Raw genomic sequence first — 26,545 nt, forward strand, 5'->3', positions numbered from 1 at the left:
TTATCCTTCTGACTTCTGGGCTATGTTCAAATCAATGTCTATCTGGAATGCTCTCCCACTATTCTCTACCCGCCCACATATGGTCATTATTCAGGATCTGCCTGCTTGAGAGGAATCTCTCACCCATCCTCTGCTTTCACATCCTATGATCTGAGATAGAAAATGGAATTCACATTTACTGGCCCCCTACCATGTGTGTGCTGAACACAGCATTTTACAATACCTCTCATGAAATATATAATATTTCTTATGCTCATTTTGTAAGTTCAGAAACTGAGACTCAGGGAGACTCAGTAACTTTCCCATGATCACTCAAATAGCAAGTGTTAGAGCAGAGGTATAAATCCATGACTATGTCTGAAAATAAAACACACCAACACACCCGTCAATATAATGTCCTTGACCATTTCTTCTAGCATTTTATCCTTCCATGGAACTGTTATACATTTCTAGTGTTATTTCACTTTTTTGCATATTTGCATATATCTTCCTAACTAGATATTAAGGCTCCTTCATGATAAGAGCCATACATTTATAATTTTTTATCCTCTATAATTCCTTATACAAATAGATACACAATAAATGCATTATTTGATCGTATTTGTTTTAGTAAATAATTCATATAAATATTTCAAATTATCTGGTTTAAAATATACAGGACCACTTTGTTTTACTTGATCCTTTTATAACTAAGTATCATTTATCTCTTGGAATTTCATGATACATAAGACTTAAACCTGAGCAAAGTGTGACTAATGAAAGAATTTCAATAAAGACAACTGATGGTTATTAATGATTTCTATACCATAGTTTGACTTACATTTTTGCCTGGAATCTGCTTTTACAGGCAATATATCTCTGCACTTGGGATTGGTTGACACCATAGATGCTGGTCCATGTGAAGGTCCCTCCTATAACAATTGTCCAGAATGTATGTCTTTGCAAAGGGTTAGGATTAAAACTAAATGAAAAGAAACAGAAAACAAATCTGAGCTATCAGGAAAAAAAACTATAGAAAATTATCCTAGAATAGTTTTTGGAAGCAAGCAATGTATATCTATGTAAATATGGATACATACATAAATATGTACAAATTTATTAAGTAATAAAAAAGGTAGAAATATTTCTAGCTTAAGTTCCGTGAAATAAAAGTGGATAATTTCAGAGAATTGGAAACTCTGGGTGGGACTGAGGAAAAATGAATGTTCTAATTATTCTGAGATTTTATAAAAATTTTCTCCTGTAGCTTTAGTAAATTGTTATTTAAACAAGTCTGCCATGCTGTAATTAGAGAAAAATATGAAACTAAAAAGAGAAAGCAATAAAGAGAGGGAATTTCCTAAGTGCACCCCAGCAATAGATATGGTACTGAAATGAACACAAAATTAACAAAATTTTTTGTTATACAATGCATACGTAATTCTTCTCCTAGCACATGTACAGTCAGACTTCTAATTTATATTCAAGATCAAGAACTCAGTTAGATAATGCAGTTTAAAGGCTTTTGCATTCTAAAATTACTATGTCAGTGTAATCATCCTTTCTTAAAATGCTGTGTGCACAAGCTAAATGCTAATAGTGAAAAGTCACTTTATGACATATACTTAAGCCCAAAATATTGTCACAAAGAAAGCTCAACTTCCACATTTGATATGCCTTTTAACTTTTCTTAATGTGTTATCTTAGAAGGAATAATTCTATTCATCTATGATATACAATATGAGCTTGACAAATTTCTGCAAAATTGGCTTTCAAAGAAACTTTCTAAAAATTGTGAAATTCTGCAAATCCATCTCAAATCTTATATTTAAGATTAGTTGAAGAAAGTATTCTAATTTTATACATATCCTGGCATTCTTATGGAAATACAAGAGCCTCTATTCCATTCTCTAACTTTCATATTAAAGTTTAAGAGTTTCAAGGGTGTTGACCCTTTATCCTACAGAGAAAGCAACTACTATATTAGCTAATGGAAATCAAGAGCCAAAAGGACTCAGCGAGCTACTTGAGGGAAGTAAGACAAGATTTAGAATAGACAATTTAGTGGTTTTAGGCCATATACAATATATATGACAACTATAGATCATACAGAAAATACCAACACAGAATCCTTCTCTTATTATCACCAGAGCAGATATTTTGCCCACCATATTCTCAAACATATCTGAATAACAAGGATACACAATAATGCCTTTCTTATTATTTAATGCTTGGCAGCCTCCAAAGTAAACATCATGAAAATGTCTAATCTTTTACTTTCAATAATCTCTCATCAATGTAAAAGGTGTCACTTCAATGCAGCAATATGGGTTGCCTTCATACACAGTGACAATTAACTTGCAGAAAAAATTATTGGTTCCAAACCTTCTCCCCTCAATCTAAGCCTACTAAGAAGAGATTTGGGAGTAATCAAGATCTTCTGCGTGGCCACTGATTGTTTCTGCTTCTTGGTATCCATTCTCCCATTCTCTAGTAATGGCAACCCAAATACGCTTTGGGAAACAACCATTGCCCCATAAAATAGTCTCAGTGGTTGTCAATACAAAGTCCTGCTCTGCCCCAACTAAGGTATGGAATCATGCCCAAGCTAGGACAATTGGAGGTGCTCTTCCTTGGAATCTGAATCTTGAAGTAGTCATAGTAATAATAGAAAATAGTTGAAATTGATTTGTCATAATTCAACTCATCTCTGAAAATTAACATGTTGTCCCTGTCCAATTTCTGAAAAATCTCTTCTCAAACGTTAGTGCCATTTTCAAAAACTAGAAGAGAGCCACCAAGTAAGAAATGCTTTTCTTTTTTTCTTCTTGCCGGTGATTTCAGCTTGTGTGTCTCAAAATAGGGCTTCTTAAAGAGGAAATATGCTGGTCCAAGTCAAAATAAGCCCCTTTCCACGTTGAACATGATAACAAGAATGACACTACTGAACCACAATGGAAGGTATTTTAAATATTGTTTTAAGTTGTGTGATATATTTGCGATGAAATGTCTAGTTTTCCCACTGGTCTTTCTCCAGGAAACATGAATAACTGCTTAAGATATGCTATATTACACAATCTACTGACACTTGAAACATTAGTCATAAATTTTCTAGTAAATTTTCTAGAAATAACATATAATTTTATATAACATTTAATACATATATACAATTATAAATATAATAATAATATACTATATATTGTTGGGGCAATATCAATAGAAAAATTCTCTAGGCTGCTTGAAACAAAAAACTATGAAAATGGCAGCATGGTCTTCTGGTGTTTTTCTCTTAAGAAAGATTTCCTTTTCTTATTTCCCAACTATCTCTTCTCTAATTACCCTACCCTACCCTTTAACCAATTCCAGATTTAAATATCTGGAAGAAAATTACTCTTTTGCTATCAGTCCTTTCTCAGGAAGAAGGACCATTCTAAGTACCATGTAACTAACCAACTGACTGTTTCAACCCCTTAAAGACTTGGTGGAAACCCCTCACACATTAACTTGTCAGCTTCAATTTTTTGTACTATGTTCTTAGAGGTCTATTTGTTAGAGGTCTAATATAAACTTACTATTTCAATAAAAAGATTATTTTTATAGAAAAAAAAAGGACAATTCTATAGATCAGGAGGTAAATAGCAACTCACTTCCAGAAGTTCAATCTTCCACCATTATAGGCATCATTTAGAATAGTGCTGATCCCACCTTGAATCACTACAGCCTGTATAATCACAGATGCAAATCCAGCTACCATGATCCCAACTTGAAAAACATCTGTCCAGACAACTGCTTTAAGACCACCCTTTGAGGAGAAAAGTATATTAGGATTAATGCTTTTATCAGACATTATTAATAATCTACATGCTTATATGCTATGTTGGATAAAAATAATGAAAACATGGATCTGGGCCAAGAGGTACATTCAACGTAGATTGTAAGCTTGGGAGAACCCTCAAGAGAAGGTGAGATTTGAGCCAAGCCTTCAGACAGAAGCAGAGGCAAAGATGAAAGGTCATCCCAGAAGAGAAAACAGCATGGGTAAAAGCATAAAAAGTCAAAGTACATAGCATGTTGAGTGTAGCCAGATATACATTTTGAAGCAAAGTGGAATGGTATAGGTAGATTGTTGGGAAGAAAATTCAGAGTCAAATTGCAAGAGGCATTTTCATGGACTTTATCCCATAGGCAGGGCTGATATCCAATCAAGTATGCATATAGAAGGTCATACCAGTTGTTGAAGTACTAAAATCATTTTGTACTAGCCACTACCAAAAACTTGCCAAGAGTCTCTCTCCAGTTCCTATGTCCTTGGCTGAAACATCCCTTCCCGGAGATCCCCATCTTGTAGAAGATCCAGCAACTAAAGTCTTAAGACCTAGTATGTCAGGATGCCATGAGAGTTGCACCACTGCTAAGAACTAGCATCCATAATAATACCAGTGTCCATACTATATGGATGTTATATATTTTGACTGTAACTCCTTCCTACAGGCAATGAGAAACTACCTCAGGTTTTGGAGGCTAGGAATAATATGAACACAACTATAATAATTTAGCAACAGTAAAGATGAATCAGAAGACAAAATTCAGGACCACTACAATGGTTCAGATAAAAGAAAGAAGTTTCAGTTATGATCAATGTTCTATAAAGAATCAAATTTTTCCCCAGATTGAATATTTCTTACAAAAAGTTACACTTGTGGGAGATAAGAGTAGGATATTACACATGAACAATGCAGTTTGCAGAACACAACTACTGGAATTTTCCATTTTGCAAAGCAAGCAGATAAAGTGAAAAGAGAAATAATGTCCTTGACATACCAGTGTGCAGTAGAATGTGCAGACCACACCTGTCGCCACTACTGCACCCCACAGATCAAATCCTGTGACTGTGAAAGGAAAAAAGAAAATGCATGAGTAACTGTGAAACGTGTAAAAAAAAATACTTCTCAAAAAATCATCATTAGGAATCTATATCATTTGTAGAGCACCTATCTTCTCCCTACCTCTCTACTCTTGCCTAAAACTAGGTCCAAATCTCATAAAATGTCCCCAAACAAGTGGAGTTTAAAATTTTACTTGATGAGTTAAATGGACCTAGTTTCTACCCTCAGACAGCATCCCTAGATCCAACATTGGCTAAATAAAATACATGAGAAAGCATTTCTATTGTAATGAAGCTAAGAAACAACTTGATATTATGAGGAAGTTAACTAGACTGAATGGGGTCATAGAGTATTGGTCATCATGGTTCAGTAAACACACTATTCTACCACTCCTTGAAATGAGTTGTGCATGTTACTAAGATGGAACCAAGGAGAAAAGTTGTATAATTTGCCACCATTTACCTAAGAAGTGGAGAGGCATACTGTATTCTTTTTAAATGGAAGGATCACAACTCTACCCACAAATGTGATAATCTAGATAAAATAGACCCATTCCTTGAAAGACACAATGGGCCAAAAGTCATACAACAAGAAATAAATTATCTAAATGGGCCTATATCTATTAAAGAAATTGAATCAGTAATTAAAGACCTTCCAAAACAGAAAGCTCTAGGCGAGGCAGGCTGACTGGTAACTTCTAACAATTTAAGGAAGAAATTATACCAATTGTCTATAACCTCTTTCAGAGAATAGAAGCAGAGGGAATACTTCCTAACTCACTCTATGACGCCAGGATTTCCCTAATACCAAAACCAGGTAAGACATTACAAAGAAACTACAAACCAATATTTCCCAGGAACACCGATGCAAAAGTCTTCAACAAATTGAGGATCAGCAAATTGAATCCAAAAAAAGTATAAAAAGAATTAAACACCATGACCAAGAGGGATTTATCCCCGGTATGCAAGGCTCGTTTGATATTTTCAAATCAATTAATGGAATCTATCAAATTAACAGACTGAAAAAGAAATATCACATGATCATATCAAAAGATGCAGAAAAAGCATTTGACAAAATCCAATATCCATTCATGATAAAAACTCTCAATAAACTAAGAATAGAAGGGAACTTTCTCAACTTGATAAAGGCTGTCTACAAAAATCCTACAGCTAACACCCTATTTAATGGTGACAGACTCAAAGCTTTCCCACTAACATCAGGTACAAGACAAGGATGCCCTCTCTCACTATTTCTTCTCAACATTGTACAAGAAAGGAAATAAATGATATATAAATTGGGAAAGAAGAAATAAAACTCTCTTTGTTCATAGATGACATGATCATTGATATTAAAAAAAAAACTCCTGGAACTAGTGATTATAGCAAGTTTGCAGGACACAAGGTTAATATACAAAAGTCAATGTTTTCCTATATAATAAATTAGCCTCAAATGTGGTAACTTTAAGATGTACCTTGATTCAAAGCCAAGGCAGGAGCACAACTGGAGTAACTCAGACATGCATTCATTGTGGAGTGGGCATGTAAAATGGTACATTCATTTTGAAAAACTATTTGCCAGTTTCTCTTAAATTTTGTACATGAACCTGCCCTGAGCTAGGTCATAATAGGTGTATGTTTAACTATACTGCTTCCAGGTGTTCACCCACTAGAAATAAAAATGTGTGTCAAAAGAGAATCCCCAGACACACGCTAACAGGTTCTACAAGACGATCAAACTTGGTCTTGGTTATTGATGAAAATGACCCCACTGCTGATGATGGCAATGCTGCTGTAACCAAAGAGATGCTGCTCCTCCTGGGGGATGGTGACACGTCACCCATGGAATAACTGGAGTAAGCGCTGCCCCAAGAATTACTTGTACAGGTATTCAATACTTTATCTTCATTCTCCCTGATAATACATTCAAGGATATTTTTCTTCATTTTTGTTAACATTTTAAAAATCTGTATGGCAGGACAAGAACCACTTTCTGAGGGTGATGCTGTGATAAGTAGGAACTAAAACCCAGCTAGTTTTCCTTTTCTATCTAGTTCCATGTTGGCTTATTTTAACAGGACAAGGTAGCATTTGTTGCAAGATGTAAGTAACCTAGCGTTAACTGCATGGTCTGAAGTGTTTGGCTACCTAGCAGATTCCTTAGTAAGACCAAACTTTTTGTAACTGAAGTGTTCTGAGCTATCCCTTGATGTTTAAAAGAAAAATATTGGTTCAAATACCTTTCACCTTCTAGGATCTACTTTTTAAATCTTCTATCCCCTGTAGTTGTCTACTACATGTCACAGGCCTCTAAAAACTAGTATGTTAAACTGAACTGACTTGATGAGAGTCACTATCTATAGAGCTTGTTTTCCAAAGAAAAACATTGTTTGAGGTAGCAAAATTACAAGCCTATGTAGGTATGTTATAAAGCTATTCAAAAAGTAATTCAGCAAGTTTTGTGAGTGAAAAAGTAGTGCTCAAGTCACATTCTGCTTTGAGGTTGTAACAAATACAAAGCAAGACAAAACAAAACCTGAACAAGAGTGATCTTAGTAGCTCTAATTCAGAGTAGCCTAAAACTGGAAACAATCCAGTGCCCATCAATAAGAGAATGGGATAAACAGATTTTGGAGATGCATATGATGAAATACAATAAAAAGGGGGGAAAATCAGGGATATCTGAACATTGACTTCATATTGATGATATCAAAAAAATGATTTTAATATTTTAGATATGAAAATGGTATAGTTGTATTTGCAAAACACATGCTGGTACAAACGTCCAGTTATAAAATACCTAAGTCCTGGAGGTGTAATGTACACCATGCTGACTATAGTTAATAATCCTATAATGCATATTTGAAAGTTGCTAAGAGAATAAATACCAATTTGCTCTCATCACAAGAAAAAGAAATTTTTTAACTATGTATGGAGACAGATGTCAACTAGACATTGTGGTGGTCATTTTGCAATACATACTAATATTGAATCATTATAGTATAATACAATGTTATATGTCAATTTTACCTCAGTGGAGAAAAAAAAAAGCATATCCTTATTTTTAAAAGACCCTGAATTCAGATGAAATGATAAAATATCTCAGATTTACAGGAAAATAATCTAATGAGTGAAACAGAGTGAATTAAACCAAGAGTTGATCATTTTTAGTGGAGTTAAGGATACACTAGAGTTTACTATGCTATTCTCTTTTTTCTAGTATATGTTTGAATTTTTCTATAATTTTTTAAAAAAGTAAAAAGAAAATGATCAGACCCAAAGAATGTTAAGATCCCTTTCAGTTAAACAAGTTTCTCTGGAGCATCTGTTGCACAGCCAGTACTATATTTATGCTGGTATATACTGCTTTGGTCACAGTAAAATACACAATTGATATTCAAGCGGTCAAAATGCAGTCTCGGGTCCTAATTCCTAGTGAATGGCACAATAACCTGATAAGATCTGAGCCCTCAATTTCTTCACAGATGGAAAGCAGTACTCTCTTACTGCCATAACTGTACTTTAAAACCCTAAAGCCAACATCTTTAGTTACACTTAAGGCCAATAGGTAACTTATAAAGCTTATAGTCAGCTCTTTATACATGAAATTGACCCACTCATGATGTTGGTAATATTGACATGGAACATGCCTGTCATTCAAAATTCAAGAGCACATTATATCATGGAATTCTTCTTTGTAATGATATAGTTATACTTTATAAACTTAGGTTATAATTACTATCTGTCTATCAGGAAATCAAGAAATGAGAGTGTGGATTTAGCAGGGTTCTTCCATTTTATATTAACTCACAGGAACCGCATCACATTTTTCCCATCAAAGTCCACTTGTCCATTTTACAAGGCAGTTTTAGAGATAAATTCACATCTGATTGATAAGAATTCAAAGGATATGGGGTTCCCCGAAAGCCTTTTGCAGATAAGACTAACTAACAGGCATCTTTGGTTCAGTAAACTACTCCAGTTCCATGGCTTTTATCTGCCCAAATCCAAAGGGTAGTTTGTTGATCAGCACCATCTTCATACATTTGTTTAAAAGGATACTATAGCCATCTTTCATTGTGTCACTAGGAAAGATTTGATATTTCAAGTCACACAGATCTCCCTCTCTTGAATTTTGGACCATGTTAGAAATGGAAAGAAGAAAAGTTTCTCTCCCTGCCAGATTTCATGATGGAACTGAACTGAGTAACACAGAAGCCTCTTGACTATGGGCTCCTGGTTACATCTACCAAGGAAGAAAGTGCTGCCATTCATGACTTAGACTACAGGGGGCGTTCATTCTGAAGGAATGGAGCGTGGCTGGTTGGTACATCCAAGATTCACTCCTCAGTGAGGTCTGCCCTCCTATTAATCATAGATCTTTTGGAGCTATTGACCCAGGAACTCAAAGAAACTGCTAGAGTAAACACTTAAAGCCATCTTGCTCCCCTCAAGTTGATACAGGTTACTGGAGGCATTCCTCCATCTTCCCCCCTCCCCAAGGAGAGAATAAAGTCTATTTAAAAATGAACCCCCAAATGTGGTGACATAATTGTTAACTCTAAAATGTACCTTGATTCAAAGCCAGGGCAGGGGCATAAATAACAATTCCAGTATAGAGAATCTAGGGGAAAAAGAAAACCAAATATACTGTATGAATTATAAAATAAAATATTAATTTTTTATAAACTCAATTATGAATTAAAACAGTAGTTTCAGTATACATGATAAAATCTGTAACTTGAAAATGTTATTTAAGTGAAGCTGATTCTTCTTTACCGTTTGTGATGTGGTCATAGATTACGGAAATCTTTTATGGCCAATTTTGTTAAAAATACGGACTTCTCAAAAATAAAAAAATAAAAAATAAAAAATAAAAAAATAAAGTAAAAATATGGACTTTTCACATGGTGCTCAGTGCAGATAGTCATTGATCCATCAACTGAAGCTTGAAATCAATTTTCCTCGATCTAAACAATTAAAAGGAAAGAAAAAATACAAACCTAAAATAAAAAAAAAGATGGTTCCTCATTCATATGCCTTCAAACTATTGTTAATCACTGCATACTTAATTGGGAAAAACAGTAATAATTTTGGAAACTGGTTTCAAAAAGTTTGCATGCTAATTAAACAAAACTATAAATTTGAACTTAAAAAAACCCTGAAAGCCAACAAAAACTATATTCCATCTTTTTGATATTCTATATTATTTTTCATTCATATATCTAACAAATATTTATGAATCTGGGGCACAGTAGTATGATAAATGTGGTCTTTTTTTCTCAGGATATTATTTTCACTGCATTAGATTTTTCAAATACTGTATATCGTATCCTGTATATTCATATATATTCTATGTGATTTATTTTATAAAAACATATGGTTCTATGATTCTCTGTGATTCCATGTTTAATCTATAAAGACAAATGATGAAAAAAGCCATATTATGTAGTATTTGAATGTTTGATTATACTACGTGGATAGGTCAATGGAAGTAAGTCCTTCAAGTGGGAGATGGTAAAGCTTTCTTCTTTTTGTAGTAATGAACTTTCCACAGTCATTATCCGGACCAACTTGAAAATTTGAAAACATGACCACAGGCCACCTTCTTGACACTTGTTCCCCACTTTTCATCTCTTTAGGCATTTCTAAAAATGATCCAAAGAGGAACTAAACAGTTGGTAAATGCAAGATACTGACCTCAATTCTTTGTTGGAATCTCTATCAGACCCCAAAGGGCTCCTTCCTTTTACACTGGAAGTGTTAAGGACCAATCTAAGTTATGCAATTTACAGAGATAAAAAATGGAGTCAAGTTAAATAATTTACAAAGGCACTCTGTTATGCTATAGCAAATGCTTAGGGTTGCTTGTGATTGGAGAATTGAATTACCAATAGGGATAAGAATGAAAACTCCTTCCTAGATCTCCATTAACAAACCCATCCCTCCAAAAAGCATTTACCTGTCAAGAGGAAGATCGATATAAATGATGTGACAATAATCATGACAAGCCTCCAGCAACCTGGATGAAGACTGGGAAGTGTTCTCTGTCATTCACTGCTTGGCAAATCTTTGCTTTCCATTTGTGGCAATCAGTAAATCTATATTTGCATTTACTTATATTACCTGACTTGTACTTGGCTTTAAAAACTCCAGAGTGCAGGGGTGCCTGGGTGGTGCAGTCGGTTAAGCGTCCGACTTCAGCCAGGTCACCATCTCGCGGTCCGTGAGTTCGAGCCCCGCGTCAGGCTCTGGGCTGATGGCTTGGAGCCTGGAGCCTGTTTCCGATTCTGTGTCTCCCTCTCTCTCTGCCCCTCCCCCGTTCATGCTCTGTCTCTCTCTGTCCCAAAAATAAATAAACGTTGAAAAAAAAATTAAAAAAAAAAAAACCTCCAGAGTGCATAGTTCTGTTGCTTTATACTCGATGACCACTTCGACTGGGGCATGTTTCTGCTTTTTAAAAGAGAGCACTGATTCACTTTTGTAAGCATGCTTTCAAGCAAATGAAATAATTTCCTAGTGTCTTCCTATGTCAGTTAATTTTTACAAACCTGTACTCAACAAGTTGCAAAACACTATGAAACATACTACTTGTTTTCCCTTTGTTACAATTCCTACCATCAGCTCCTACAGCTCCTTCAAATATCTTTGTCATTTCAGTAATGATGACATCTCAGTCACTTTGGTGGGCAGAAGCAGAGGTGGGAGAGGAAAAAGCATGTGCTCCTGAAGCAACATGACTGTTAGTTGATTAATGTAATACTTAGCATTCACTTGAAACATTCTGTTTTCCAAGAAGTGGGGCATTTGCTGAAACACGGTTTAATGATCTTAAGAGTTGATGCTGTATAACAGCAAGTGTTTTTGCTTTTTTGTCTCCTATTTTCAACATCTCTTTCTTATGTTTCATTCATTTGCCAAATAAGCTTGGCCCAGGTGCCTTAGTTCAAACATTTCAGATGACAAAAGGTAAAACAAACTAATGGAGAGTAACTTACCGTTAGAACAATGAAGAGGACTGTTCCACAGAGACGAACACATTTGTTAAATCGAAGCTCTAAATACTGTTTCCAAAAAAGTGAAAAATGGTTAATACGCAAAAACTTTATACTGTTGTGAAACATCAGCTCCTCAAGAAGTAAAGGGGTTAGAAATTTAAAGCAACCTCATAAGATTTGTATTCTGTATTCCTACTTTACTACTCTTTTTATTTATATACGGCAAAATTAACTCTTGTTTTAAAGTGCAGTCCATTAGGTTCTAATACATACAGGACAATTCCATCACCACCAGAAAACTCTGTTATGTTGTTGCTTTGTAGTCAAACTCTCCCCCTACCCCTAAACCTTGGCAATCACTGATCTGTTCTCCATCCCTAGTTTTGACTTTTCAAGAATATATATAAGTGGATTATATTCTGCATTTATAGAATGAGCAAAGTGCCATTCTCCCCTTTGTCTTGGTATGTACTTTAGATATTTCCCTGATCCATTTGGGAATCAACCTTTCCCACTGCAGGCAATTGTGATGGAACTGTCTATCAAGGTGCCCTGCCTCTTCTGACCAAGGGATGGTCATATGACCCAAGTTCAGGCAATCAGCTTCTCTCTCCAATGGATACTTAAATCTTGGAGGCATAATATAAAGACAGAAATGGCTGGAGCAAAAGAGGACTGATCCTGACAGTGGCCTGAAGAGGCCATACTGGCTTCCATCCTTTTCACAGCCTCTTTGCTCATCTTTTCACTCTCGGATGGGCTACCCCTGTATCCTCCCAAATAAATTATTTTTTATTTAAATCAGTCTATGTCAGTTTCCATTCAGGGCCAATGAACAACTGCCAATTCTTCCTACTTTCCTTGACATCTTAAAATATAATCTGCTTATCTCCTATAGTATATGTCATAATATATTATAGAGTTAGAGTCAGAATTTTAGAGCTGGAAGAAAGCTAGGTTCTCATTCTCTAACTTGAATATTACTCATGTAGAGAGAATTTTAAAGCTGAAAACAAGTCTTTTCATAGAGCAGGGGAAAAGAAAGAGGAAGGAAAAATTGACATTAAGTAATAATCAGAGGCAAGGACACCAGATATTTTTGCTCCATAATCACAGGTGACAGTTGTAGAGTACTTGCTATATACACTGTCCTTCCAACAATTCCCAGAGGCCAGTACTACCCATCAGAGCAGAGGGCACTGGGGTTCAGAGAGAACACCAAAGTTGCAACCTAACAATTCTCACAGCCACAATGCATGTCTAGGACCATTTGATGCCGAAATCTTGGCAGGGAACCACTACATTATTCCAAATAAATAGGCAAACTGACCATGTCTCTAAGACTCAGAGTGAGCGGGTGGCACTGACGCATGGTAGGACCTTCAAAAAACAACTAACAGGTAAAAAACACACAGCACAGCATAGTTTTGGGGAGGAGTTCCAGCCCTTGACCCAGTCCCAATCATGACTCCACAAGCTAGGGGAAGTCACTGGAAATCTTAGGCTCCTCCTCTTGAAAATGAGGATCACAGTACTAATTATTTCCCCTCTTACTTTGCAGGGCTTTGGAGACTATCAAGTGATATAAATGGATGGGGAAATATTGTAACTTGTTATTCAAAAGTAAGACATTAAAAATTGGCATCCAAATCCACAGATAAATATAACGCATAATTATAAACATACATATGTATTCAAAATAAATACATATGAATAATATATATAAATACATATAATTCACAAAAATACATATATATTTAGGGATTATAGGTTATATATATATACCTAGACAACTCAGTTCCAACACACAGATTTTGTGGATCCAGAAAGATCCTGAAGAAGTGGTGAACGAAATTGTATTCCTGCATTACATTCTTATCTGTGGGTCTGGAAGTGGCTAACACCTATCAGGCCTATACTTTAAAAGCAGTGATAAATAGATAACAGATATGCTTCTGAATAGCCAATTCTAGCTAAAGAAATATAAGTAGGAAGAGATTTCATATTTGAGCAAGAATACCAGGGTATATCACCCAGTGCTGGACTTCTTATTCTGTGTAGGTGGTGCCCTCTGAGGCATATATAAACAAATAGAAAAGAGTTACAGGAGAGTGTTTGCTATGGCCAATCGTCAGGGACAAAGCATGTTATCTTAACTTCCCTGACCCCAGCTGCTGGGCACTCACCAGTCATGCAAGCTGCCAGCGTGCCCACAACTCTGTGTGTTCTGTTCTACTTCCCTTGTTCTCTCTGTACTCTTGTAAGCCCTGCTTAAGGGTTATAACAGACTCACCAGAGGCTTCAGAAGCAGCCAGTATGCACCACTGCACAGCCTCTAGGCATGTGTCTACTTTGCTTCACACTCTTATGTAGCTTAACTTACTCTGAGTCTCTCTGTCTGCAAAATGGGGCTCTCTTAGCACTTCCCTTATAAGGATTGTTTTAGTATTGAGTCAGATAATGTATGTGTGTAAACCATGCAGCCCAGTGCCACACATGTATTAAGCATTCAGTAAACATTAACTTCTTGCCATTTTTAGCTGGAATTCTGCTAACAGCCTCCACCGCTGGAAACGTATGGGTAATCTCTTTCTGGTTGAATTAATGCTGCTGTCCCGAGGAGGCATGGGTCAGTGTTTATGAGAGGAGCATTCATCTCTGGGGACTGAAGTCCTCTTGCCAGGTTCTTCAAACCCTTTCTGAGTTTTGGAGTTGGTTGACTATAGATCAGAGCTCACAGACTCAAACTGCCTAAGGACTCATAAAGTAATATACACAAGTGGATTGGCCAGGTGTTCATATATTAAAATGTTGGACTATTCCTCACATCCACTAAGAAATATGTCCTCTCACATCTCTCTCAAAACCAAGTACTCCCTTCACCCTGTCCATGTTCCCTTTTGCATTTTTGAGAAAGACAAAAATGCAGATAAAGATTTCTCTATCATGAGAAAGTAACCATGAAGCTAGGAGAATTAACAGGAAGTGAGAACAATGGCTGTAAAACTGGGAATTGATCATGGAATTCACCCCAGGGAATGTGAGCCCAGTGTCACCAGGCTTCTAAATTTTCAAAAGAAGCTAGAATCTGGAATTGTATTTGACTTCTCAACATCACAAATGCTAAATTAATTTTCTTTCAAAACACTTTAAGGGTCAAAAAAAAAAAAAGGCAGAAAATTAAGATTGGCCTGGGGCAGCCAGTTTGTTAATTTTGAGCAAAACAGAGAAATTCCATTCTGCTCCCTTCTGGGATGATGACCGAACTCTCCCAAACACAATGACCAGAGTGAGTGGAAGGCATTGCTGCCCCAGGGGTGCCTCGCCCTGGATGGCATCACCACAGCCCAGGCAGTTTGTCACTAACACTTGTTGTGCCATTGAGGCCCCGCAGCCAGCACCAGTTGAACCAGCCTCACTAGGAAACCACCTTCCAGTGGCTCTGGACTGGAGCAAAAAGTACCTGAACTTAAGGCTAAGAATGAGTGTCAGAGCCCTCTGGATAATGACCTGTGCGAGAGGAAACTTCTGCAGGTTTGCCCATGTGCCTCATGGGTTAGTGCCTGGATAAAGAGACCACTAAGGGTGCTGAACTGCACCCCCACCCCGCTCACATTCAACAGTTCTTTAAATTAAACCAAACATTCCCTCCCTCTCCAAAGCCCTTTCCTGCAGACAACTGGAGAAAACCTATAACCAATGGAGCTGTGCAGCAGGAAAGATGGTTTTATTTATTGATTTAAATTGGAGTTAGTTAACATACAGTGTAGTATTGGTTTCAGGAGTAGAACCCAGTGATTCATCACTTACATATAACACCCAGTGCTCATCCCAACAAGTGCCTTCCTTAATCATTTTTCCACTGAGAGAAAAGGCAGAACTGTTTAAGAACTTTTCAGCCAAATCTTCCCAGCTATCCCAAGATAACCATGTCTGCTACTGTCACCACAAATATTTATGGCCCACGTTTTTCCAGCACTCACCCAGCCCCTGACACTATTCTGAATGTTACCCTTGCATCATCTCATTTAATCCTCCCAACAACTAGATGAGGTAGTTGGTATTATTATTTTCATTTTGAGATGAAAGAAATGGGCACAAAAGGTTAAATAAATCATTCAAGGTTACCCAGCTAGTAAGGGGTAGACTCTGATCTCAAATGTAGGTACTGGGACAGGAGTTACAGCACCTTACCCACTTGGGCATGTGCCTCTGGAGGGTGTGTGTGTGTGTGTGTGTGTGTGTGTGTGTGTGTGTGGAGGGGCAAGGAGGGGAGAGTGCGCAAATTCTTCCCAGACGATCCTGGGAAAGTGAGTGGTGCCTATGGACCTGGAACAAGGGGATTCCTTTCAAGGAGGAGAGGCTGAGATTTGAACAACTTACCCTCCCCCAGATAAAAAGTTTTTAAATCTTTCTCCTTGACTCGGAATCAAAGATGTTAAAGCAGAAAGCGCCTTAGTGAGCACTAATCCAAATCACTCCGTTTACTTTGGAAGCCTCTCTTTGTCAGTGAGCTCCTGAGAGCAAATTCCAAGATTTTTGTGGCCTTCACAGGACACCTCTCCCCCAAAGGGGAGGGCAGGGGAGGTAATGGACCTGGACAGGGAGATATTTCGATGTGGTGGTGGTGAGTCTGCCCCCAGGAAAATCCCTCCAAGAGCCTGAAAAGTCCTGCCCCCTCCGCTCCCCCCCCCAACCCACCCTCACCCTTTACCTCGTAGGTGCTGGTAATTCCCAGTTTGTAGAACACCGGGAGGAAGACCTCCGCGCTGATGGCCACCACGAAGAAGTAAGTGATGGCAAAGATGCTGAATATGGCCCCAAAACGGTAGACCTCCGAGGGGGTGCCCAGGACGGTGACGGCCGACATGAAGCTGGCGGTGAGGGACAGCGCCACGGGCACGGCTGTCATGCTGCGGCCGCCCATCAAGAAGTCCTTGGAGGTCTGCTGGCCGCCCCCCACGAAGGCGTAGTAGATGCCGATGGCGGCGGAGATGAGCAGCATCGCGGCGAACACCACGTAGTCCCACACCACGAAGGTGCCGATGCCCCGCGGCGCGTCCATGGTCGCTCGGTCTCCCGGGTCCTGCGTTCCAACCGTGGCACCGCGGCGCACAGCCCGAGCCCGAGCTTTACCTCTGCGGCCGGGCGCTCACTTCTTATTCCCCGCGCCGCGGGCGCGGCAGGCGTGGCGCCCGCGGGGATTGGAGGCGTCCTCCAGGTATCGGTCCCCGCCGGCTCCGAGCGCCCCGCGAAGGGTGGGACGTGGCTAGGCGCGGAGGCCTCTGCACCCACCGCAGCCGGCCGAGCTCGTCTAGCCACGCCAAGCCCTCACCGGGGTGCGGGGCTCGGGGTGGCCGGGGTCGCCGGGCGCCGCGGACACCTGGGAGAACTGGCGCCTCCAGCCGCGTCCCGCAAATCCGCCGGGAGCGCTGGGCCTAAATGTTACCAGGTGGCACCCGAGCGGACGCACCATTTAAATAAACAGGCGACCGATGGGGGAGCGCGGGTCGAAGGTCAGTTGTAACACTTGTACTTTTCGCTTTCCGGTTCAACAGTCCGGGTCCTTACAAGAAGATACACCTGGGGTTTTTACATTGCCTTCTTTGATAACTTGATGGGCGTTTCAGGTGACAGTGTGCAGTGAGCTGAGGTTCCAGTCCTTAGGCAGGTAAGCAATTACAAAGGAGAGGAAGAAATCTGTGCTATTGGTGACTTTTTTTTCTCCTTTAAAGAAAATATTATTTAAATTTTAGTTAACATACAGTGCAATATTATTGGTTTCGGGTGCCTTTTCATTCAATAAACATCTCTGATCCCTACAATCTCTCCTAAATAGATATTTTCTATTGTATTAATGGTTTAAGGAAGACTTAAACCCTGTGTCATATAACATGCTTGGTACTTTATACATTAACTAATGTAATTCTTACAATTACTCTTGAGGTAGGAATCATCTCCATTTCTTAAAGGAGGAAACTGGCTTAGGAAGATTAAAACACTTGCCAGGGGGGCGCCTGGGTGGCTCAGTCGGTTAAGCGTCCGACTTCAGCTCAGGTCACGATCTCACGGTCCGTGAGTTTGAGCCCCGCATCGGGCTCTGGGCTGATGGCCCACAGCCTGGAGCCTGGTTCCGATTCTGTGTCTCCCTCTCTCTCTGCTCCTCCCCCGTTCATGCTCTGTCTCTCTCTGTCTCAAAAATAAATAAACATTAAAAAAAAATTAAAAAAAAAAAACCACTTGCCAGGAAATGGTGGGGACTAAGATTTTTATTCAAGGTCTCATATCAGAATTCATTCTTTTAATTGCAATGCTATGCATTGTAGAACCCAAATGTAGATAGGTGTTAAATATAGGCATAAATATGTACACTTACGTGAAGACACCTGAAAGCATATGGAAAACAAGGTCATTTCCAGTATCAGTACTCAGGACATATTTTAAGTGGCTTCCCTTGAAATATTACTAACAATACATGACTCATGCTTGTAAAGCAACATGACTCCCAGGTTTTTCCTCTGAAATAGACCCTCCAGTCAAGTGTGCCCTGGCATAGGTCTATTTCGGGCCAACCTTGTTCATTGTCATACATCTTTATAATTTACCAGGTGATCCTTCATAAGCAATCCACAAAATGCATTTAGCCCAGCCCAGAATGTAAAGAAAACTATACCAGGTTTTATTTTTTGTGAACTGGCATTGTTTGTATAATATTTTTAAAGGGAAATAAAGAAGGAAATGGAAGCTAAATCCAAGTAATTCAATCACTTACACAAATATGTGGCTTGGACTTATGTCCCAACTGTGTGAAATTTACTATCTTTGCACTTATGATTTTCTCCTGTTCTCACTGCCTGGCACTCAAACTCATCACGAAACAGCATCTTACAACCTTTAAGGTACAGCATCCACTGTATCTAGGGCTCTTCCATCTCTGCCCAGAACTACGGTGCTTTACTTGCAAGGACAGCTCCTATCAAGACTCACTGAGCACCACCAGTGTACCTCACCCCAGTTAGTGTCCTGCCAGAGGACTGAGATGACATGGTCTCTAGAGGTGATGGGCTCTGCTTACATAAAGAGGTGCTCTGGTAGTAGTGGAGAGACAAGAAGTCTCCCCATCTACTTTTTAGGCATTTCCTTTTCAAGTGGATCACAAAGTATGTTTTTAATCCAGTTAAATGTGACCTCCTAGCAACTCAGCCTACACTATCTAGCCCTTGACTAGCTCTCAGGCATCTTTTCCTATCACTTTTTTTCCCCCCTACTTGGTCTACTATCTTTTCACTGTTCCTGGAACATGCCAAGCCTGTTTCTATCTCAGGACCTTTGCATGTGTGTCATCCTCTGCCTTTAATGTTCTTCCTTCAGATATTATCATGACTCCCACCCTCACTTCATTCAGGCATCTGTTCAAATGTCACCTCCTCCAAGAAGCCTTCCTTGACCACTCCATCTGAAAAGTGTATCTATCACCTTCTACTCCTTCACCTTGCTTAGTTATTCTCCAAATACTTTGTGCACTCTGAAATTGTTCTGTCTTTACTTTGTCTTCTCACACTGGAATAGACACTCCATGAAGGCAGGGACTTTATCTGTTATGTTCATCACTATATTCCCTGGGTAAAGAACAGTCTGGTACATAATAGTCATCTAGAAAATTGTTGAATATATGAATAGACGAAGGAAAGGATTATTAGAAAATCCTCTCAAATATATTGACTCAGGCCTATTTTTAATGTTTCAAATTTCATATTTTTCTATGTTTTCAAAGACATTTGGAGGAGGTTGTGGTGAATACCCCCCTACACACACATAGTGAAAAATCCACGTATAACTTTGACTCCCCCCAAACTTAACTACTAATAGATTACTATTGAGCAGAAGCCTTAACAGATAACATAAAGTTTATCAACACATATTTTGGATGTTGTACACATTATATACCATATTCTTACAATAAAGTAAGCTAGGGAAAAGAAAATGTTATTAAGGAAATCAATAGAAAGATAAAATACATTTGTAGTTCTGTACTGCATTTATTGAAAAAAAAAATCCATGTATAAGAGGACCCACAAAGTTCAAACCTGTGTTGTTCAAGAGTTACCTGTACTTATAAACACATAAAAGTGTATAATATGCCTATTTATGTAATGCCTTGCAACTGCACAGTTCATAGAAGTTTTATAAGTATATTCACATTTAATATTTTGTGAAAAATGGTAGTTTAAACCACAATAGGTACATATATACTCCCCCCCAATCCCCTTTTTAGTGTTTTTTAAAATTTATCAAAATATCTTTTCTCCCAGAAAATCATTTGGTGGCCCTCAAAATCGGTCGCCTGCTACATCTGAAGGCCATAGACATAGACATTGAGAAGTGGGCCAACAGAGCCAAACAGATTTCCCCAGACTGAAGTTGGGATGGAATTTTTTTTTTTTAGTTTATTTATTTATTTTGAGAGAGAGAGAGAGAGAGAGAGAGAGAGAGAGAGGAAATGCACAGGAGGGACAGAGAGAGGGGAGGAGAGAGAGAATCCCAAGCAGGCTCTGCACTGTCAGCACAGAGCCCAATGGGGAACTCAAACATGAGATCATGACCTGAGCTGAAATCAAGAATCTGATGCTTAAGCAACCAACTGAGCCACCCAGGCACCCCGGGAATGAACTGTATATGACTCACCTCATGCGACTGGGAAATGTTTATTTGCCACCTATCCTAAAATAAGGAAACAAGAATGGAATTTATATTGAAAATTACAGCATTGCATGATTAGTTACTTTACTGCTTTTGGAGTAACGTTATCAAATATAGGAATTTTTCTGAACGGCCTCTGTAATCTTTTTTTAAAGCAAAATAGCTAGAGGGAAGCCAACGAGAATGGACTGATACATGAATTATTTTCAAGTGGAAAAAGGACCTTGAATGCACTATTTGTTATAGCTCATGTGAGGATAGAAGCTGGTCAAAGAGTTCCTGAATTTTCACAAGAAGACATAACCATTCCTGTGCATCTTGCAACACGGCCCCCAATTTTTCTCTCCCCTCTATGATTCCTTTCACTTGTAAATGATCTTATCCCGTTTCTTCATATTATAATCATACCCATAACTTAAGGTGGACTCAAATTGTCAAAGTTTTTCATGAAATGTTTTACTACTCCTAATCCTACCTGTTTCACAACCAGCTATCTTTCCTTCTTTAGCCCTCTTAGCATGTTTATACTCATTTGCTGGCCTTTATGGTGGTACAGTATTGCAGTTGTTTTGACCAAGGCTCTTAATGCAGGAATATCTTAAGGATTCCATGAGTCCAAAAGCAGGAACTGGAAAGCCATCTACATGCTTGCCTCAGTTTTTCCTCTTTCTCCAGATGCCTTCTCTGCATTGCCACAGGTACATGGTCAAAAATGTCCAACCCAGTGCTTATCTACACTTAATTCAGTAGACAGCAGAGACCCATTAGCACCTTTGAATTCTAATTTTGAATTACTGGGAGAAGAAATCCAATTGGTGCAGTTTTGGTTACATGTTCCTAGACCTTTAATCCAATCATCTCTGGCCAGAAGGGAGAGATTCTCACTGTAGGCTGCACAGATTCACCTTGAGGGTAGGGAAGGGGGACTAGTTCTCCACGTAGGAGGATGGTAAACTCTGAAAGGTGTCTCCTTTATTAAATGTCTGTCATTTTATTATCTCCTGTGGGTGGAAGATAAACTCCTTGGAAAAAGGGTCTGTGCTTGCTCATCTTTATAAACCTCCAGACCCTCGCACTGTTTATTGCTTAAAGAAAATGCTAAACCTATTGTATTGATCACACTTGACAATGCTTGTTGGCATGAGAATTTCACCCAAATTTCTAAAAGTGAAATCTGGAAATCTGAGAGTGATCTTATTGGATCCTGAATCTAGATTTACTCATATGCTTACCCATAGGAGGTTGGGGGGGGGGGTTCTTTTCTCTTGTTTTTGAGAGGAAAAGTAAAGGAAAGTGTACTACCAACATAAGTCTTTACTGTCTGCCCATTCTTTACCTTGAAATCACGATCACAGTTACTAGGAGGCCGTGAGAATATCCTTCTGAAATGGCAAAGGAAGATAAGAGCACACAAATTCCTCTACAGAGTACTTTCTTAACATCCTTCCACTTGGGAGCACTGAGTAAAGTTGGAAATTTCAGGTGAGTATAATTGCCATTGTCATCACATGGCTTGAGTTAGGACAGATGCATATGAGTCAGTACTTAGCATCTCTACCTGCACACACATCTTCTTTTGTTCCTTTCTTAACTGGGTGTCACTCTAACCAATTCAATGTAATCAATTCTGAGTTGTAGTACTAGGTACTTTTATCAAATAATGGAATCAACCAACCCAATAAATTTAGTAGGAAAAGTTTTAGCTAATGTCCTAGCCTGCTTCCTGCTAAGTAATAAGGTCTATTAAACTCCTCATATCTCCTACTAGCAAAACTGCCACAGCACCTTAGTAAGGCCAACTTTTGTGCTATCTCAGCCCAGATCCTTAGCCTGGTTCTCTGGCACAAAGATTTCCCTCCTTTTGCTACTTGATTTTTGTTTTTTTCCCCAAATCTCAACCTTTTCTGCATATGTCTCTTTCTTTTTTTTTTTTTAATTTTTTTTTTCAACGTTTATTTATTTTTGGGACAGAGAGAGACAGAGCATGAACGGGGGAGGGGCAGAGAGAGAGGGAGACACAGAATTGGAAACAGGCTCCAGGCTCTGAGCCATCAGCCCAGAGCCTGACGTGGGGCTCGAACTCATGGACCGCGAGATGGTGACCTGGCTGAAGTCGGACGCTTAACCAACTGCGCCACCCAGGCGCCCCTGCATATGTCTCTTTCATTGCAAGTAATCTCAAACCTTCTTTTGGATACAGAAAGTTACACCCAAAGAAAGAAAAAATGCAATAAAATCTATTCATTGCACATATCCCCCCAGTACATCTTAAATCACCACTGAAATGGCATCAAAGGAGTAAACAAAGGTGTCAGCCCAGAAAGACAGACAGAAGGCAAGATGGGATGACTGCCAATAAAAGGCTTACCACAGTTTTAGAAGAATGAGTGCAAACAGACAAGTGGAAAGTGACTTAGGTTTCAGCTTTCTTCACTTGTGAAATACCTTAAGGTAAGGAAGTCAACAAGAACAAAGCAATTTGTGCAATAATACCCCCAGAAAAAGTCAGAAATCAGAGGGGCCATATACTTCTAAAGGTAGGGATATGAGGTAGAAAGAAAAACCAGAAGACATATAAGGAGTGTTTGGGGACTGGCAATAGTGCCTCTCCCTTCTCCTTGGTAGAAAACTACAGATACCATCTGGAGAGGTTAAAGTAAAAAAAAAACACAAAAACAAAAACAAACAAAAAACAAAAACCCTCTGCCTAAGGACACCAATCATGGCTAAGGGCTAGAGTGAGGCATTTTCCTAAAAGAGAGGGATTAGAGAAAGTTTGTCTAATGAATGGTGAGACACCCTCCCCATGCTTTTCCCTACTAGGCTCCCAGCATGTGGATTCCCAGATTTGTATACTTTCTCAGGCAGGACTGGAGAGAATTTTTTTCTGAAGAAACCAAGCAGCCCAAGAAAATGCTGGCATTTAGGGGTTCCATAAAAAAGCACAGCCCCCACCTGAACATCCTAACATGAGGGCCTCCCATTAAAAACTAGAAAATAAATTAAAAACAAAACAAAACAAAAAAAACAACAACAAAACCAGAGTCAAAGCAGGAAGCAAAGGGAAACCCTAAAAATCTAGAGTTATTATTTTCTGAGAAAACAAGGAAATTTCTGCATGATGTGAAATTTGAGGAGTTTGCTATTAAATTTCACAGAGGATGAGAAAGTGCTTTCAGACATGAAAAAAATATAGAAGCAGAAATTAACAATTGGTGCAAGGTCAGAAGATAAAGTTGAAGAAACCTCCTATAAAGCAGAACAGAAATACATAGAGATGAAAAGTCAGAGCTAAAAGAAAAGAAATATAGAAGTTCAATCGTGGAAGTCAAAAACATGACTATAGGAATTCTAGAGAGAGAAGGGAGAAATTATCAAAGGAAAATTCAAGAAAACTTCCCAAAATGTTAAGAACATGATTCTTCAGATTGAAACTGCTCACCAAATGTATAGAAACTGAATTTAAAAAGACCCACCTCAAGACCCAACATTCTGAAATGTCGGAACTCCATACATAGACCATTCTAAATGCTTCCAGAGAGTTAAAAAAAAAAAAGTCATATACAACCATCAGAAATCAGAATGGCATCAGACCTCTCAACAGCAGCATTGTAAACTGGAGGACAATAAAGTACCTACAAAATTCTTTAGAAAATTATGTCCAACCTAAAATTCTAACCCAATCAAACTATCAAGCAAGTGTGAGGGGAAAATAAAGCTGTTTTCAAATATGCAAGATCAAACTGTATTCTCTAAACACCATTTCTTAAGTAGCTTCTGGAGAATGTGCTCTATGAAAACAGCAAGAAAATGAAGAAAGAGGAAGACATGGGAGCAAGGAAACAGGAGATCCAGGGAGACAAGGAAGTTCCATGTGGAACATATCCAAGAAAAAACAATGGAATATATAAACTGCCTTACAATTTGAACTTTATGAGAGAGGAGTTTTAAAAATATTTTCAAAACATAGGGTGATAAAGTGATGGCAGGTACATGGAAAACTAAGCAAAATACAGTTGACCCTTGAACAATGTGGGGGTTAGGGGTGCTGCCCCCCTGCACAGTGGGAATCCACAGATAATTTTTGAGTAATAGCCTACTGTTGACAGGGGGCCTTACCAATAACATAAACAGTCAACTAACACATAGTTTGCATGGTATATGTATTATATACTGTATTTTTACAAAACAGTAAGCTAGAGAAAAGAAAATGTTATTAAGAAAATCATAAAGGAGAGAAAATACATTTACAGTACCGTTCTATATTTATTGAAAAAAATCTGCATTTAAGTGGACATGCACAGTTTAAATCCATGGTGTTCAAGGGTCAACAGTATTTCCTGCCAAATATGTTTGGTTGCACAGCTACCAAACTGGCAAAAACTAAAGTCATAATACTGAGTATTGGTGAGAATGTGGAGCAGTGGGAACTTGCATAAAATATTGATATAAGTACATTGGAAAGGATTGGTAATACAAGGTTGAAGATATTCATGCACTGTGATCCCAAATTTTCACTTCCTGTTGTATACCAAATGAAATTTGTGTATCTGTGCACCAAGGAGTATGCACAAGGATGTCTGTAGCAATAAGACTTATTTCAAACTGGAAACAACCCAAAAGTACATCCATGGTAACATGGATAAACAGTTTGTGGTATACCCATATCATCAAAATGGACGTGTGCAATAATATGATTGAATTTTACAGAGTTGTCCAAAAGAAGTCAGACACAAAAGAATATGCACTGTATGACTCTATTTATATAAAATTCCAAAACAAACTAGACTGTGTTGTTTCACGATAATTGTAAGTAGTGGTTAAAACCATTAAAAAAGAAAAAAGAAGAAGGAGGAGGAGGAAGCTGTAATCACAAAAGGTAGAGAAGTGTTATTTCTGGAGAGAGATGGTTAGTTGCCACCAGGAAGGGACACATAGAGAGCTTTTAGGGTGTTGGCAATGTTTTATTTTTGATTTGAGTATTGGTCAATGATTGTTCACTTTATAATTATTCATTAAACTATATGCAAATATTTTACAATTTAAAAGAAAACTGGGCTTTAAACAGCATGACTGATTGAACACATATTCACATTTTGTTCCCTCTCAAATATTACTGACATGACTTTAGTGGAATAAAAACAACACAAACCATAAAAGATAAACAGAGTGAAAGACAAAAGAACAGGAATAAACTTTTGGAAGCTAGAAAGCACATGAATAAGTAGATACTTACTTAGAAAACCAAAGGAAGCTGAAATTCAGGCTGACAGAGTAGGCAGCCTGGACACAGGCTGATTTGTGCCTCTGAAGCCCCAAAGATCAGAAATTGGAGATAGTAATAGTTCTTGAAGGGAAGAGGATGCTGGCTGAAAATAGAATTGGTTGAAAGTATGTATATGAGGGGGCACCACTGGGTGGCTCAGTCTGTTGAGTGCTGAGTGTGGAGCCTGCTTAAGATTCTCGCTCTCTCTCTCTCCCTCTGTCCCCTTTCTCCACTCATGCTATCTCTCTCTCTCTCACACACACACACACAAAACAAGAAAATCTACATATGTACATTTTATCCTTACCCTGGACAGGTGGGCAACAGCCCCTCCCTAACCCCAGCAGAAAACTGAATTTCACTCCCAGAAGTTAAACTAGAGAGACTCTAAACAGAGGACACTGTATACAACTGTATTCTAGCTTTTATACTGAAAACTGGGGGACTAAGGGAATGTCTACATACTCAAAAAAAAGAAGACCCTCTGCATCCTTCCCCTATTCATGTCTTTCCCAAACTCTTCCCCAAGAGTAAAAATCTTCACTCAATATGTCTCAGTGTATCAGGTAATCACTGTGAACTGTTTGCTCTCTAGAACTGCTACACAGTTACTGCCCTGGGATCTCAGTGTATCATACTCCAGGGATTTTTCCAGTCTTTATCCAGTTGATCTCTTATTACCTGAATCTCATGTTTCTTCTTTGGTACATGCCTTTGTCT

The 26,545-nt window shown here is 38.4% G+C and overlaps 1 protein-coding gene across 1 annotated transcript in view; it reads right to left on the minus strand.

The window, feature by feature from the left end:
- The window catches only part of SLC5A8 (solute carrier family 5 member 8), a 50,848-nt gene extending 33,924 nt beyond the window's left edge, over window positions 1-16,924 (minus strand). Inside the window, exons 1-6 of the mRNA XM_047867745.1 lie at window positions 16,574-16,924; window positions 11,860-11,925; window positions 9,434-9,485; window positions 4,801-4,868; window positions 3,627-3,781; window positions 821-961 (exon numbers count right to left, since the gene is read on the minus strand). Coding sequence (XP_047723701.1) covers window positions 821-961; window positions 3,627-3,781; window positions 4,801-4,868; window positions 9,434-9,485; window positions 11,860-11,925; window positions 16,574-16,924 — 833 coding nt within the window. The remainder of the gene's footprint in view (window positions 1-820; window positions 962-3,626; window positions 3,782-4,800; window positions 4,869-9,433; window positions 9,486-11,859; window positions 11,926-16,573) is intronic.
- Between the last annotated feature and the right edge of the window lie 9,621 nt (window positions 16,925-26,545).

Source organism: Prionailurus viverrinus, chromosome B4 (assembly GCF_022837055.1).
Source record: "Prionailurus viverrinus isolate Anna chromosome B4, UM_Priviv_1.0, whole genome shotgun sequence".
NCBI lineage: Eukaryota > Metazoa > Chordata > Mammalia > Carnivora > Felidae > Prionailurus > Prionailurus viverrinus.